This window comes from Neoarius graeffei, chromosome 9 (genome assembly GCF_027579695.1).
Source record: "Neoarius graeffei isolate fNeoGra1 chromosome 9, fNeoGra1.pri, whole genome shotgun sequence".
Lineage (NCBI taxonomy): Eukaryota > Metazoa > Chordata > Actinopteri > Siluriformes > Ariidae > Neoarius > Neoarius graeffei.
Genome location: NC_083577.1, coordinates 49,013,196 through 49,028,784, shown reverse-complemented (window position 1 = coordinate 49,028,784; position 15,589 = coordinate 49,013,196). Strand labels below are relative to the sequence as shown.

Sequence of the window (15,589 nt, the reverse complement as noted above, 5' to 3'; positions counted from 1 at the left end):
TCAAAACAACACAGCAGCACATTATTTGATATTTTACCTCATGAAATGTATTTATTTTTTCAAACAAACAATTCAATTTTGATTCTTGCAACACATTTCAAAAAAGTTGGGACGGTAAAGCATTTACCACTTTGTAATGTTGCCATTCCTTCTCATGACACTTACAGCCCTGATTCCCAAAAAGTTGGGACAAAGTACAAATTGTAAATAAAAACGGAATGCAATGATGTGGAAGTTTCAAAATTCCATATTTTATTCAGAATAGAACATAGATGCCATATCAAATGTTTAAACTGAGAAAATGTATCATTTAAAGAGAAAAATTAGGTGATTTTAAATTTCATGACAACAACACATCTCAAAAAAGTTGGGACAAGGCCATGTTTACCACTGTGAGACATCCCCTTTTCTCTTTACAACAGTCTGTAAACGTCTGGGGACTGAGGAAACAAGTTGCTCAAGTTTAGGGATAGGAATGTTAACCCATTCTTGCCTAATGTAGGATTCTAGTTGCTCAACTGTCTTAGGTCTTTTTTGTCGTATCTTCCGTTTTATGATGCGCCAAATGTTTTCTATGGGTGAAAGATCTGGACTGCAGGCTGGCCAGTTCAGTACCCGGACCCTTCTTCTACGCAGCCATGATGCTGTAATTGATGCAGTATGTGGTTTGGCATTGTCATGTTGGAAAATGCAAGGTCTTCCCTGAAAGGGACATCGTCTGGATGGGAGCATATGTTGCTCTAGAACCTGGATATACCTTTCAGCATTGATGGTGTCTTTCCAGATGTGTAAGCTGCCCATGCCACACGCACTAATGCAACCCCATACCATCAGAGATGCAGGCTTCTGAACTGAGCGCTGAAAACAACTTGGGTCGTACTTCTCCTCTTTAGTCCGAATGACACGGCGTCCCTGATTTCCATAAAGAACTTCAAATTTTGATTCGTCTGACCACAGAACAGTTTTCCACTTTGCCATAGTCCATTTTAAATGAGCCTTGGCCCAGAGAAGACGTCTGCGCTTCTGGATCATGTTTAGATACGGCTTCTTCTTTGAACTATAGAGTTTTAGCTGGCAACGGCGGATGGCATGGTGAATTGTGTTCACAGATAATGGTCTCTGGAAATATTCCTGAGCCCATTTTGTGATTTCCAATACAGAAGCATGCCTGTATGTGATGCAGTGCCATCTAAGGGCCCGAAGATCACGGGCACCCAGTATGGTTTTCCGGCCTTGACCCTTACGCACAGAGATTCTTCCAGATTCTCTGAATCTTTTGATGATATTATGCACTGTAGATGATGATGTGTTCAAACTCTTTGCAATTTTACACTGTCGAACTCCTTTCTGATATTGCTCCACTATTTGTCGGCGCAGAATTAGGGGGATTGGTGATCCTCTTCCCATCTTTACTTCTGAGAGCCGCTGCCACTCCAAGATGCTCTTTTTATACCCAGTCATGTTAATGACCTATTGCCAATTGACCTAATGAGTTGCAATTTTTCCTCCAGCTGTTCCTTTTTTGTACCTTTAACTTTTCCAGCCTCTTATTGCCCCTGTCCCAACTTTTTTGAGATGTGTTGCTGTCATAAAATTTCAAATGAGCCAATATTTGGCATGAAATTTCAAAATGTCTCACTTTCGACATTTGATATGTTGTCTATGTTCTATTGTGAATACAATATCAGTTTTTGAGATTTGTAAATTATTGCATTCCGTTTTTATTTACAATTTGTACTTTGTCCCAACTTTTTGGGAATCGGGGTTGTAAAATACAGTGCCTTGCAAAAGTATTCATACCCCTTGAACTTTTTCACATTTTTCCACCTTACAACCAAGAACTTTAAAGTTTTTTATTGAGATTTTATGTGATAGACCAACACAGATTAGCACATAATTGTGAAGTGAAACGAAAATGATAAATGGTCTTCAAAATTTTAAACAAATAAAAATCTGAAAAATGTGGTGTGCATTAGTATTCAGCCCCCCTGCGTCAGTACTTTGTAGAGCCACCTTTTGCTGCAATTACAGCTGCAAGTCTTTTGTGGTATGTCTCTACCAGCTTTGCACATCTAGACACTGAAATTTTTGCCCATTCTTCTTTGCAAAATAGCTCAAGCTCAGCCAGATTGGATGGAGAGTGTCTGTGAACAGCAATTTTCAAGTCTTGCCACAGATGCTCAATGGGATTTAGGTCTGGACTTTGACTGGGCCATTCTAACACATGAATATTCTTTGATCTAAACCATTCCACTGTAGCTCTGGCTGTATGTTTAGGGTCATTGTCTTGCTGGAAGGTGAATCTCCTTCCCAGTCTCAAGTCTTTTGCAGCCTCCAACAGGTTTTCTTCCAGGATTGCCCTGTATTTAGCTCCATCCATCTTCCCATCAACTCTGACCAGCTTCCCTGTCCCTGCTGAAGAAAAGCATCCCAATAGCATGATGCTGCCACCACCATGTTTCACAGTGGGGATGGTGTGTGCAGGGTGATGAGCAGTGTTAGTTTTCCACCACACATAGCACTTTGCATTTAGGCCAAAAAGTTCAACTTTGGTCTCATCTGACCAAAGCACCTTCTTCCACATGTTTGCTGTGTCCCCTACGTGGCTTCTGGCAAACTGCAAATGGGACTTCTTCTGCCTGTCTTTCAACAATGGCTTTCTTCTTGCCACTCTTCCAAAAAGGCCAGATTTGTGGAGTGTACGACTTATAGTTGTCCTGTGCACAGATTCTCCCACCTGAGCTGTGGATTTCTGCAGCTCCTCCAGAGTGATCATGGGCCTCTTGGCTGCTTCTCTGACCAGTGCTCTCCTTGCTCGCTCTGTCAGTTTAGGTGGATGGCCATGTCTTGGTAGGTTTGCAGTTGTGCCATACTTTTTCCATTTTTGAATGATGGATTGAACAGTGCTTCTTGTGATGTTCAAAGCTTGGGATATTTTTTATAACCTAACCCTGCTTTAAACTTCTCCAGAACTTTATCCCTGACCTGTCTGGTGAGTTCTTTGGTCTTCATGATGCTGTTTGTTCTTCAGTGTTCTCTAACAAACCACTGAGGCCTTCACAGAACAAGTGTATTTATGCTGAGAGTAAATTACACACAGTAGGACTCTATTAACTAATTAGATGACTTCTGAAGGCAATTGATTGCACTGGATTGTATTTAGAGGTGTCAGAGTACAGGGGGCTGAATACTAATGCACACCACATTTTTCAGATTTTTATTTGTTTAAAATTTTGAAGACCATTTATCATTTTTGTTTCACTTCACAATTATGTGCTACTCTGTGTTGGTCTATCACATAAAATCTCAATAAAAAACTTTTAAGTTCGTGGTTGTAAGGTGGAAAAATGTGAAAAAGTTCAAGGGGTATGAATACTTTTGCAAGGCACTGTATGTTTAGAGACTAAAGACACCAAGTGATGAAGCATTTCAGTTGTTATTTTGTCCCAATCTTCCTGCAAACAGGTCTTAAAGTGTGCAACAAAAATACAGGGTCATAGTCAAATTTTTCATTTCAAAATTCCCCACACGTTATCTAGTGAAGACAAAGAGGACAGACACCCTCTCCTTCCAAAGTCATGCCTTTGTAATGTGTGCAAAATGTGGTTTGGCATTGCCTTGTTGAAATATCGCTGGAAAAGACATCAGCTTGAAGGCAGCACAAGTTGCTCCAAAATCTCAATGTACTTTTCTGCATTAATGCTCCATCACAGAAGTGTAAGTTACCATTGCCAAGGGCACTGACACAACCCCATACCATGACAGACCCTGGCTTTTGGACTTGTTGCTGGCAAAAGTCTGGATGGTCCTTTTTGTCTTTGGTCCAGAGCACATGGCATCCATTTTTTCCAAAAAAAGACCCGGAATACTGATTTTTCTGACCACAGTACATGTTTCTGCTGTGTGATGCTCCATCCCAGATGCCTCTGAGCCCAGAGAAGTTGACGGTGTTTCTGGACACAGTGAACATAAGGCTTCCTTTTGCACAGTAAAGCTTTAACTGGCATTTGTGGATGTAACTCCATATTGTAGTTCTTGACAAAGGTTAGCCAAAGTAATCCTGAGCCCATGTGTTTATATCAGCTGTAGATGAATGACAGTTCTTGATGCAGTGCCGTCTGAGGGATCCGAGAACACGGGTGTTCAGCTTAGGTTTGCACCGTTGTCCTTTATGCACCAAAATTCCTCCAGATTCCTTGAATGATAATATGCACCATAGAGGGTGAAATATACAAATCCGTTCATATCTTTCTTTGAGGAACATTATTTTTAAACATTTCAATAATTTTCTCATGCATTTGTTGACAGACTGGAGATCCTTGGCCCATCTTTTCTCCTCAAAGACTAGGCCTTTCTTGGATACTGATTTTGTGCCAAGTCATGATTACAATCACCTGTTGACATCACCTGTTTCAAATCACATCATTATTTAAGTGTTTTATCTCATTACTAGCCCTAAATTGTCCCGTCTCAACTTTTTTTTTTTGGAATGTGTTGCGGGTCTGAAATGCAGGAATGGATGTATATTAACAAAGGAAATGAAATTGACCAGACAAAACATGAAATATCTTGGGTTCATTTTGTCTGCAATAAAATACAAGTCACAATGAATTTAGAAATCACTGCTTTAAAAAACTTTTATTTTCCATACCATCCCAACTTTTTCTGATTTGGGGTTATGCAAAATGTATGGTGCAAGCAGAATTTGAGGATGGCATACTTAAAATGTCAACATTACCTTTAATCCCCTTGCTTCCAACATTTCCTGTTGCTCCATAAGCACCTGGTGAACCTTTGTCCCCCTAGGATATTGATGTTAGTACTGACCACAAATAACCTCACAACCTCAATACAGCAAACAAGCTAGAGAAAAAACTCTAAACATGTACATGTCTCAAGCACATACAGTAAGTGCTGATGTATTATTGTATCAGGCAGAGAATTACCCTAGGTCCGCTTGGTCCAAAAAATCCATGAATTCCTGGGAATCCTGTAGGGCCTGGCATTCCTTTCTGGCCAGGAAGTCCCTGAGCTCCAGGCTGTCCTTTCAGACCTTTTAGATTGCTGGGGAGCCCGGGTAATCCATGAGACCCGTCTTTTCCTGGAAACCCTTCCCTACCTTTGGTGCCTAGAGGGTGGAAGAAAGAATGTGTGTAATGACCAATTCGATTTGACAACATGCATCTGAGTTATGTTTAATTATTAATATTAGTTTTTAAACATTTATTTCATTTTATTTTTGTTATTTCTGTGAGAACATATATGCAGTATATGGATGTCTACTGATAGCTAAAATAACTGATTGATATACTCCACAGTGTATGCAAACTTTACAGATACTTTGTTGAGTAGATGATAGTTTGGGAGATGTTGACATGTTAAAAATCAGTTGATGGGGTTGTTAATGACAGTCTCATCTACATTGTTAATAGTTTGTTTGTAGAGAATATGTTATCAGGCTTTACCTGCTGATAATTATAACAACAACAACAACTTCAATTCCATTAAACAGTTTTGTATTACACACATTTAAGGATGTATTTATTCACTGACAAAGAGCACCTTGCTCAGCTATGGAAGAAAAAAGAGACATGAAGATTTAAATTAAAAAAAGATTTGACTGTTAAAATCCACTGAATTCTTTAAAATTAAAGAGCATTACATTCATGATATTAAAATATATAAGGATGACAACCACACATCTGTATTTATCTATATTGAATTAACATCAGCCCTGCGATGATCTGGCAACTTGTCCAGGATGTACCCCGCCTCTTGCCCATAGTCAGCTGGGATAGACTTCAGCTTGCCCGCGACCCTGCACAAGATAAGCGGTTACGGATAATGGATGGATGGATGAATTAACATCCCTTCATCCAATACCAATTAATTCCCAAGTGTGTCCATGCCTTCTGATGACATGGTACAATATTTTAAAAACTAATGTCTGGTGAAAATTAAAAATGTGGCGATATCAGCATAGGGAAAACTAACTGTTCAAATTAGATGGGGAAGCTACACATTATACTGCAGCCAGCCAGCAGGGGCGCTAGACTTGTGGTTGCTTGACATTTTAGAAACTTAACACTGTCCATGCTTTTGACAGACATTGGTTGACATGGTGAAATGGGCACAAGCAGGGGAAGCATTTAATGGCAGGAGATGCATAACGGCACAACACGCTCCAAGGTGGACTGCCTTTGCCTACCCTTGAGTAGACTGGATGTTAAATTTGAAATTTTTTTGTGCTGAATTTTGCAGCCTAAATTTGACTGGTTGAATATGAGCACTGAAATGAGCAATCTGAAAAGAGGATCATGAATATTTGAAAACTGACTTATTGTATTTGAATTTGTGATTTTTTTCTGAAAACCTGAATTTCTAAAAATATGAATCTCTGAACACTGAAAAAGGATAACTTGAGTTTCCTGGATGTTAATTCAGTGTAAAAAAATTTTATATATATATATATATATATATATATATATATATATATATATATATATATATATAAAAGGGTTGAAAGAGCAGCTGGAACGGATGTGGAAGGTCAAGGGTTGCGTGGTCCCCGTGGTAGTGGGGGCACTTGGGGCAGTAACCCCCAAACTGGGAGAGTGGCTCCAGCAAATCCCAGGAACAACATCTGAAGCCTCAGTCCAGAAGAGCGCAGTCCTAGGAACATCGAAGATACTGCGCAGAACCCTCAAACTCCCAGGCCTCTGGTAGAGGACCCGAGCTTGAGGATGACATGGATACCACCCCCCCACCACCCCCGCCGGGGGTGAGAAGGAGATTTTTATATATATATATATATATATATATATATATATATATATATATATATATATATATATATATAACAGTTTGTGTAGGTGGGTGGAGCACAGAAGGATGGCAGGACAGAACTGAGTTCACAAAACTGGCTTTATTCAGCTTTTCAGCCTATGCACTCTCTCACACACACCCAGACACACGCACACACATCAGTCATCTGGTTGAGGAGAGAGCTCCCTCTGCTCTCGCTCTCTCTCCTTAAATAGGGCACGGTCACTGGGAAGACACACAAACACATTAATTAATGACAGGTGTAGTGATTCTGCCACTTATCTTCCCTGACTCGGCCCTCCTGTCACAGACCAATGCTTGACCACGCCCCCGCTGCCACATACCCCCACCGTCCGACTCAGGCCGGGCGGCCGTCCGGCCTGCAGCCGACTCCCCCCCCCCCCCCCCCCCCCTTGACGGGAGAGGAAGTCCGCCACGACCATCTGCGCCCCCGGCCTGTGGATCACCTTGAAGTTAAAGGGTTGGAGTGCCAGATACCAACGGGTGATCCGCGCGTTGGCATCCTTCATGCGGTGGAGCCACTGGAGGGGCGCGTGGTCTGAACAGAGGGTGAAAGGGCGTCCCAGCAGGTAGTACTGGAGGGCGAGGACTACCCACTTGATCGCCAGGCACTCTTTCTCAATGGTGCTGTAGCACCCCTCACGCACTGACAGCTTGCGACTAATGTATAAGACTGGGCGATCCTCCCCCTCCACCTGCTGGGACAAAACAGCCCCCAGCCCTCTGTCCGACGCATCCGTCTGCAACATAAAGGGGAGAGAAAAGTCAGGGGAGTGTAAAAGTGGCCCCCCACACAGTGCAGCCTTTACCTTAGAAAAAGCCCGCTGGCATTGCTCCGTCCACTGGACCGGATCTGGTGCCCCCTTTTTAGTCAGATCAGTCAGCGGGCTGGTGACGTCCGAATAATTAGGTATAAACCTACGATAATAGCCACCCAGCCCCAGGAACTGTCTCACCCCCTTTTTGGTCTTGGGCCTCGGGCAGGCCGCAATTGCTGCTGTCTTGTTAATTTGGGGACGCACCTCCCCATTGCCCAAGTGGAAGCCCAGATACCGTACTTCCACCAGCCCAATCGCACACTTCTTCGGGTTGGCTGTGAGACCTGCTCGCCTCAGCGACCTAAGGACGGCCCTCAGATGTTCGAGGTGCCTCGGCCAGTCATTGCTATAGATAATAATGTCATCGAGGTAGGCGGCCGCATAGGTGGCGTGGGGGCAGAGGACCCTGTCCATCAGCCGCTGAAATGTAGCGGGCGTCCCAAACAGCCCAAAAGGAAGTGTGACGAATTGGTGTAAGCCGAACGGTGTGGAAAAGGCCGATTTTCCTGGGATAATGGAGTCAAGGGGATCTGCCAATAACCCTTTGTTAAATCCAGTGTCGAGTAAAAACGAGCCGTGCCTAGCTGATCGAGCAACTCATCAATACAAGGCATTGGGTATGCATCGAATTTAGACACCGCGTTGACTTTTCTATAGTCCACACAGAACCGGACCGACCCGTCGGCCTTGGGTACCAAGACCACCAGGCTGATCCAGTCACTGTGGGACTCCTCGACGATGCCCATTTCGAGCATGGTCTCGAGTTCTTCCCGAACCACTTTTTTCTTGTGCTCGGGTAATCTGTAAGGGCGGCTACGCACTACCACCCCCGGGGGCATCTCACTGTGGTGCTCTATGAGGTTGGTGTGGCCGGGCAGGGGCGAGAACACGTCCGAAAACTCGGTCTGCAACTGGGCAACCTCTGCGAGTTGGGTCGGGGAGAGGTGGTCTCCACAGGGGACCGGAGAGGTACGCGATGCCAATGTTCCCTTTTGAACCTCCGGCCCCAGCTCCGCCTTCTCCGGAACCACCGACACCAATGCCACGGGGACCTCCTCGTTCCAGAGTTTGAGCAGGTTGAGGTGGTAAATCTGTAGCGCCCCACCCCTATCCGTTCGCCTCACCTCATAGTCAACGTCCCCGACTCGCCGTGTGACCTCAAAGGGTCCTTGCCACTTGGCGACCAATTTGGAGCTCGATGTGGGCAACAGTACGAGAACTTTATCTCCCAGTGCGAACTCCCTAAGGCACGTACCCTTGTCGTACAGGTGGGTCTGTCGTTCTTGGGCCTGCTGCAAATTCTCCTGAGTTAGGTGCCTGAGTGTGTGGAGTTTTGCGCGCAGGTCAATAACGTATTGGATTTTGTTTTTACTTGGTGAAGGTCCCTCCTCCCAATTTTCCCGCAGCACATCTAGAATGTCGCACGGCTTACGCCTCTATAACAATTCAAATGGGGAGAACCCCGTGGAGGCTTGGGGGACCTCTCGCACTGCAAAGAGCAAGGGTTCGAGCCATTTATCCCAATTACGTGCGTCCTCACTTACGATTTTTTAAATTATGTTCTTGAGGGTGCGATTGAACTGTTCAACTAAACCGTCTGTTTGTGGGTGATACACACTGGTGCGGATCGGCTTAATACCCAACAACCCATACAGTTCATTCAGTGTACGTGACATAAACGAGGCACCTTGGTCAGTCAGAATCTCTTTCGGGATTCCAACTCGGGAGATAACGCGGAAGAGTGCCTCCGCAATACTGCGTGCTGAGATATTGCGAAGAGGCACTGCTTCTGGGTATCGCGTTGCATAGTCCACCAGAACTAATATAAAGCGGTACCCTCGTGTTGACCGATCTAATGGCCCGACGAGATCCATCCCAATTCTTTCGAAGGGGGTCTCGATTAACGGTAGAGGGCGCAAAGGCGCTTTTGGAATGGCCACTGGATTTACTAACTGGCATTCGCGGCACGCCGTACACCACCTACGGACATCGCCACGAATTCCTGGCCAATAGAACCGGGCCATTATTCGGGCTAGTGTTTTATCCTGCCCTAAGTGTCCAGCCATGGGATTAAAGTGAGCCGCCTGGAATACCAATTCCCGGCGGTTCTTTGGAATTAAAAGCTGCGTGACTAGCTCTTTAGTCTGAGTGTCCTGCGTCACTCGGTATAATCTATCCTTCATAATCGTGAAGTAGGGGAAGGACAGGGTGGCGTTCGGCTGGAGCGTTTGACCATCGATTACTCTCACTTGGTCAAACGCATGCCGCAGAGTCTCGTCTCGCGACTGCTCTAATGGAAAATCCGCGAGGGATTCTCCAACAGAGAGAGGAGGAGCCAGCGGCTCCTCACTCTGACGCGGAGCTGACGTAGATGGCTCTGTGACAGCTGCTCCCGCCAACGCAACACCGGGACCTCCCCCTGTTAAATGGCAGGACCCACTCTTCACTAAATGTGTCATTAAATCCCGAAATCCTGGCCAATCAGTCCCCAAAATTATCGAGTGGGTGAGACGAGGATTAACCGCCACCTTTACTCTAAATTTTTCCCCTCTGAAAAAAATGTGGACTGACACCAAAGGGTAGCTGTGAACATCCCCATGCACACACAACACCTTCACCCCCTGTGCACCCCCCCAATGCCTCGTCTTGCACCAGGCTTTGGTGGATTGAGGTCTGATTACAGCCAGAATCCACCAATGCCTGATATGTATCCCCTTGGATACTGACCAGTATGCGATACGCTCCAGCCCGATCGAGGGCGGCTCCTGGCGCGTCGGGGATCCGAACCACCACGCCCACCTCCATTACTGAGCACTGCTGTTGGAGGTGGCCCGGCTCCCCACAGCGCCAGCAAACCGGCCCGGGCTTCCTCTCTGCACTAGTGCTCTGGGGCTCACTCACCTGAGGGGGGGGGAGAGACAGACACAGAAGGGAGACACGGGAGGGCATCGCGGGTGCGGCGGGCCGGCTGAGGTGGCGCTGGCCCCCGCCTCCATGGTGGGGGAATGGGGCGAGGAGGAGACACATGAGGAGGGTAGAGAGAGAGAGAGAGGAGAGAAGAGAAGAGGTCGTCTGCTGTCCTGCCATCGGGACAGCCGCCAAATGGTCCTCCGCCAGCTCGATTGCCTGATCCAGCGATGCCGGGCAGTGGCACTGGACCCACTCTGCGGTTCCCGCTGGTAAGCGCGCGACGAACTGCTCCAGTACCACCTGGTCGATGAGTCCCTCGGCGTCGCGGTTGTCGGCCCTCAACCACTGCCAGCAGGCGTCCCGGAGTTGCTGGCCAAACGAGAACGGCTGGCCGACTTCCTCCAAGCGCAAAGCGTAAAGCACGGAAGCGCTGACGTTGTTGCTCGGGGTGCGTTCCACACGCTGGAGGACGGCCCGGCGAAGGTCTGCGTAGACCAGCCGGCGGTCGGCGGGGAGCTGTAGCGCGGCCAGCTGCGCCTCTCCCGTTAGCAGGGGGAGGAGGCGCGCCACGCACTGTTCCACCGGCCACCCCGAGGTCTCCGCTACCTGCTCAAAGAGCGTGATGAATGCCTCGGGGTCGTCCTGCGTGCCCATCTTCGTGAGGGTGAGGGGGGAAGGGCCCACGGCGGTGGAGATGGTGGACCCCGCCGACGCGAGGAGGTGCCGGAACGCCCGACGATCTTCCTGTTGCGCCAGCACCAGGGCCTCGAACCGTTGTTCTTGCTCCTTTCGGAGGGCGAGCAGCGCCTGGTGCTGGCTCTGTTGGGCCGTGGTGAGGGCGTGGATCAGGTCGGCGAAGGTGGAGGACTCCATGGGGCTGTTCTCTTCAGTGCTCGGCTCCCAGGTTTCGGCACCACTGTGACAGTTTGTGTAGGTGGGTGGAGCACAGAAGGACGGCAGGACAGAACGGAGTTCACAAAACTGGCTTTATTCAGCTTTTCAGCCTATGCACTCTCTCACACACACCCAGACACACGCACACACATCAGTCATCTGGTTGAGGAGAGAGCTCCCTCTGCTCTTGCTCTCTCTCCTTAAATAGGGCGCGGACTGGGAAGACACACAAACACATTAATTAATGACAGGTGTAGTGATTCTGCCACTTACCTTCCCTGACTCCGCCCTCCTGTCACAGACCGATGCTTGACCACGCTCCCGCTGCCACAATATATATATACTGTATGTGTGTGTGTGTGTGTGTGTGTGTGTTTCAACCTTAAATAGTGCAGTATAATGAATGTAATATCTTTAATTTTCAATATTAAGCATTCAGTGGCTTTTAAAATTCAAAACTTTTAAATTCAAATATTTATGTCATCTTTTTACTTCCATATTCAGTGTAACAGCAATTGCAATAAGAATACTTACCTCGAGGCCCAGTGAAACCTGGATGTCCTTGATGTCCATGGTCACCTTTTGCACCCTTCATAACGGCTTTCATACGTATCATTTCTGTCATGGGCATGTTACCTGGTGGGCCCATAACTCCTCTTTCACCTGATAAAAAGAGATTATTCACCACAGAAATGTCAGACTTCTTAACATCACAAGCAAAACAATCTAAAGTGCATGTAGTCATTATTATAGAACAAAAATAAGAACCTTTTTGTCCCTGTTGGCCCATGCCTCCTTTCTCTCCTTGTCTCCCTGGTACTCCTACCACCCCTTGCTGTCCTGGACGGCCCTTTAGACCAGGCTTTCCTGTCATTCCTGGGAAACCTGTCATGCCTGCATACCCTTTCACACCTACAGAGAAATATGAGAGGAATACTGGTAAATATCTGAACAACATATTTTGTTGAGGATCATGAGTTTGTGACAGGTACAGACATGACATTATCAGTGATCTCAGCTACTAGGGAATGTCTTTTGGATGATGTTTATTTATTCAGTACAGTTCCCGAGATGGCGGCACGGTGGTGTAGTGGTTAGCGCTGTCGCCTCACAGCAAGAAGGTCCTGGGTTCGAGCCCTGTGGCCGGCGAGGGCCTTTCTGTGTGGAGTTTGCATGTTCTCCCCGTGTCCGCGTGGGTTTCCTCCGGGTGCTCCGGTTTCCCCCACAGTCCAAAGACATGCAGGTTAGGTTAACTGGTGACTCTAAATTGACCGTAGGTGTGAATGGTTGTCTGTGTCTATGTGTCAGCCCTGTGATGACCTGGCGACTTGTCCAGGGTGTACCCCGCCTTTCGCCCGTAGTCAGCTGGGATAGGCTCCAGCTTGCCTGCGACCCTGTAGAAGGATAAAGCGGCGAGAGATAATGAGATGAGATGAGATGAGTTCCCGAGATGTGCACAATGCACATTATAACTGTTCTGGTAGCTTGTGGTGACCCTACATCTTCATTCATCTCATCTCATTATCTCTAGCCGCTTTATCCTGTTCTACAGGGTCGCAGGTAAGCTGGAGCCTATCCCAGCTGACTACGGGCGAAAGGCGGGGTACACCCTGGACAAGTTGCCAGGTCATCACAAAGGCTGACATATAGACACAGACAACCATTCGCACTCACATTCACACCTACGGTCAATTTAGAGTCACCAGTTAACCTAACCTGCATGTCTTTGGACTGTGGGGGAAACCGGAGCACCCGGAGTAAACCCACGCGGACACGGGGCGAACATGCAAACTCCGCACAGAAAGGCCCTCGCTGGCCACAGGGCTCGAACCCGGACCTTCTTGCTGTGAGGCGACAGTGCTAACCACTACACCACCGTGCCGCCCGACCCTACATCTTATTAAGACAATTTATTTTGAGTTGTCCTTTACATGTCACCCATCTGTAGAGTGTATAACTATCCGGTTATTTCTGTTCTTTAAATAAGACATGACTCTGTCCTTTTTGTCACTACAACTAATGTGTTCTACAACATATGCTGTAAAATAAACAATGTGAATCCATTGTTAGTTCAGGGTTGAGTTACAGTATACTTCTATGCTGAAGCATGTTTGCATGTTTGTGTCATGATGCAAAGAGTGATTTATTGGTATTTATCATACATGCAGGACATTTTTTCCATGGAATAAAAACATGTATTTTATTCCCTTCTAGTGGGTTTCATTCATTTGATTTGATAGCATGCAATATTGTTAGCATATCGCTTATCCTATGTGTATTACGTCTCTCTACCCAATGGAGAATGAGTGTTGAATATGGTTTATGATATTACATGGCTGTCAAGACAACATGACATCACACATCAGAGCTGATGCAAACATTCAATGAGAAAGTTTTCTGCTGTGCATGCACAGAAGCATTTCTTTGTTCGCTGGGAAAGAGACAGACGTGTTGAACACCCAAAAGGCTACCAAAACTTCATGAGATATTCTGCACGCACATTTACAAGAGAAAAACATACCAATGCACATTGAAAAATTGGAAACGAGACACATCGGAGATGTAAAACTTCTGCGCTAGCGAGCGACTGCGACAATTTGTAAACAAACATGGCCACCAGGTTTGCTTTGTTAAATACGGAAGATTTTGAGAGAATTTTGAAAGAGAAAGATGAGTTGAACACCCGAAAGGAATGTATTATAATAATAATAATAATAATAATAATATTGGCTGGCTTTTTTTCGTGATCTATCAGATATATTCCATTCATATAGCATGATATTGAACTCATCTTCGACTCGTTCAGTATCCTGCTAGCTGAATGGAATATATCTGATATACCACTCAACGCCAGCCAATATTATTTAAATATGGTGTGGAGAGACACACTGGCACTCTCACATGTTTTCTCTGAGATGCTAACTGTGTGTTGTGCTTTTGTCTACGATGCTGTCAGTCACTGCTGATTGATTAGCATGGAGGTGTGTCCAGTTTTGTATGTCATGACGAGACTTTGTGGCTCCTCTTCTCTGGGTATTATCAACGGAGTAATATTCACCCAAATAAATGTCAAGCGTAAACAATATTAATTCAATTTTTTAACAATAAAGTGTAACAATATAATTGTGATTCAACTGGTTGATACTGCTTAATAAGGACAAATGAAAACATTTCAGAAATTCAAAAAGCTTCCTTTTCCATCAGCAGTTTTCAAAACATAGTTACTTTCATGTTGCCTTCTATTTATTAGTCCTACATTAAAACGCAGAACTCTATTTTTAGGTCAGAGATGGCTGTTTTTTGTTTTCTGTTAATCCTGGTTTAGTTCATGCGACACTATCCACTAATGGACACGCTGCATGTAAAAGTATGAAGATGGACACTTAGGTGAGTGTCCCTGCACAAGGCCTTGACATGGTCATAGGTACATAGTTGCAGAAATAATATCCAAAGGAACTACTCAGATACAGTATAGGAGAAACAATTGGAAAGTTGACAATTTAGATGGTTTGCAGTTTAGAATTTTGTTGTGTAGAACATAACCATGCTCACATCCAGCAAGGTGCTTGACTGAGGCATTATATGAAGAAATGGAAAATAAGACTGGATGGTAATTTATACTTGTGCTTTTTTGTGACATCTAGACATTTCAATACCAAAAAAGGATAGGTTATGTTTTTAAAATAATGTGAAACTTTGTCATGGAGTGTAATGTTTCATGAGAAATATAATTTTTTTGCCAATTTCATATTATTGTTTGTATGTTTAACTACGATTTCATAAAATTGTGCCATTTTCATATTATTCTGCACAAAAGATTTGCTATGTGGTTGTCATTTGAAATTTGTAATGTGAAAATATTCTGACCTTTAGGTCCAGAAAGACCAGTTCGCCCAACATATCCAGTGCCTCCTGGATCCCCTCGTGCTCCATAATCTCCTGGCCTACCATCGCTTCCTGGTTCTCCTGTGACACCCTTCACTCCTATGGACCCTGGGGGACCACCATCTCCTCGATTGCCTGTTTCTCCCCTCAGCCCTTTGAGGAACAGTAAAAAGATAATATCACCATTACTTAAAACCTTTTCTGTCCTCCGCTGGTATTGATATGTCAAGTTGACA

The 15,589-nt window shown here is 45.4% G+C and overlaps 1 protein-coding gene across 3 annotated transcripts in view; it reads right to left on the bottom strand.

Annotated features, from left to right (window-relative positions):
• The window catches only part of col4a2 (collagen, type IV, alpha 2), a 132,428-nt gene that overhangs the window by 13,848 nt on the left and 102,991 nt on the right, over positions 1 to 15,589 (bottom strand). For all 3 annotated transcript variants that reach the window (XM_060929683.1, XM_060929680.1, XM_060929682.1), the window contains 5 exons: positions 15,336 to 15,506; positions 12,237 to 12,380; positions 12,003 to 12,131; positions 4,947 to 5,128; positions 4,739 to 4,802 (listed from right to left, as the gene is read on the bottom strand). In XM_060929683.1, coding sequence (XP_060785666.1) covers positions 4,739 to 4,802; positions 4,947 to 5,128; positions 12,003 to 12,131; positions 12,237 to 12,380; positions 15,336 to 15,506 — 690 coding nt within the window. The remainder of the gene's footprint in view (positions 1 to 4,738; positions 4,803 to 4,946; positions 5,129 to 12,002; positions 12,132 to 12,236; positions 12,381 to 15,335; positions 15,507 to 15,589) is intronic.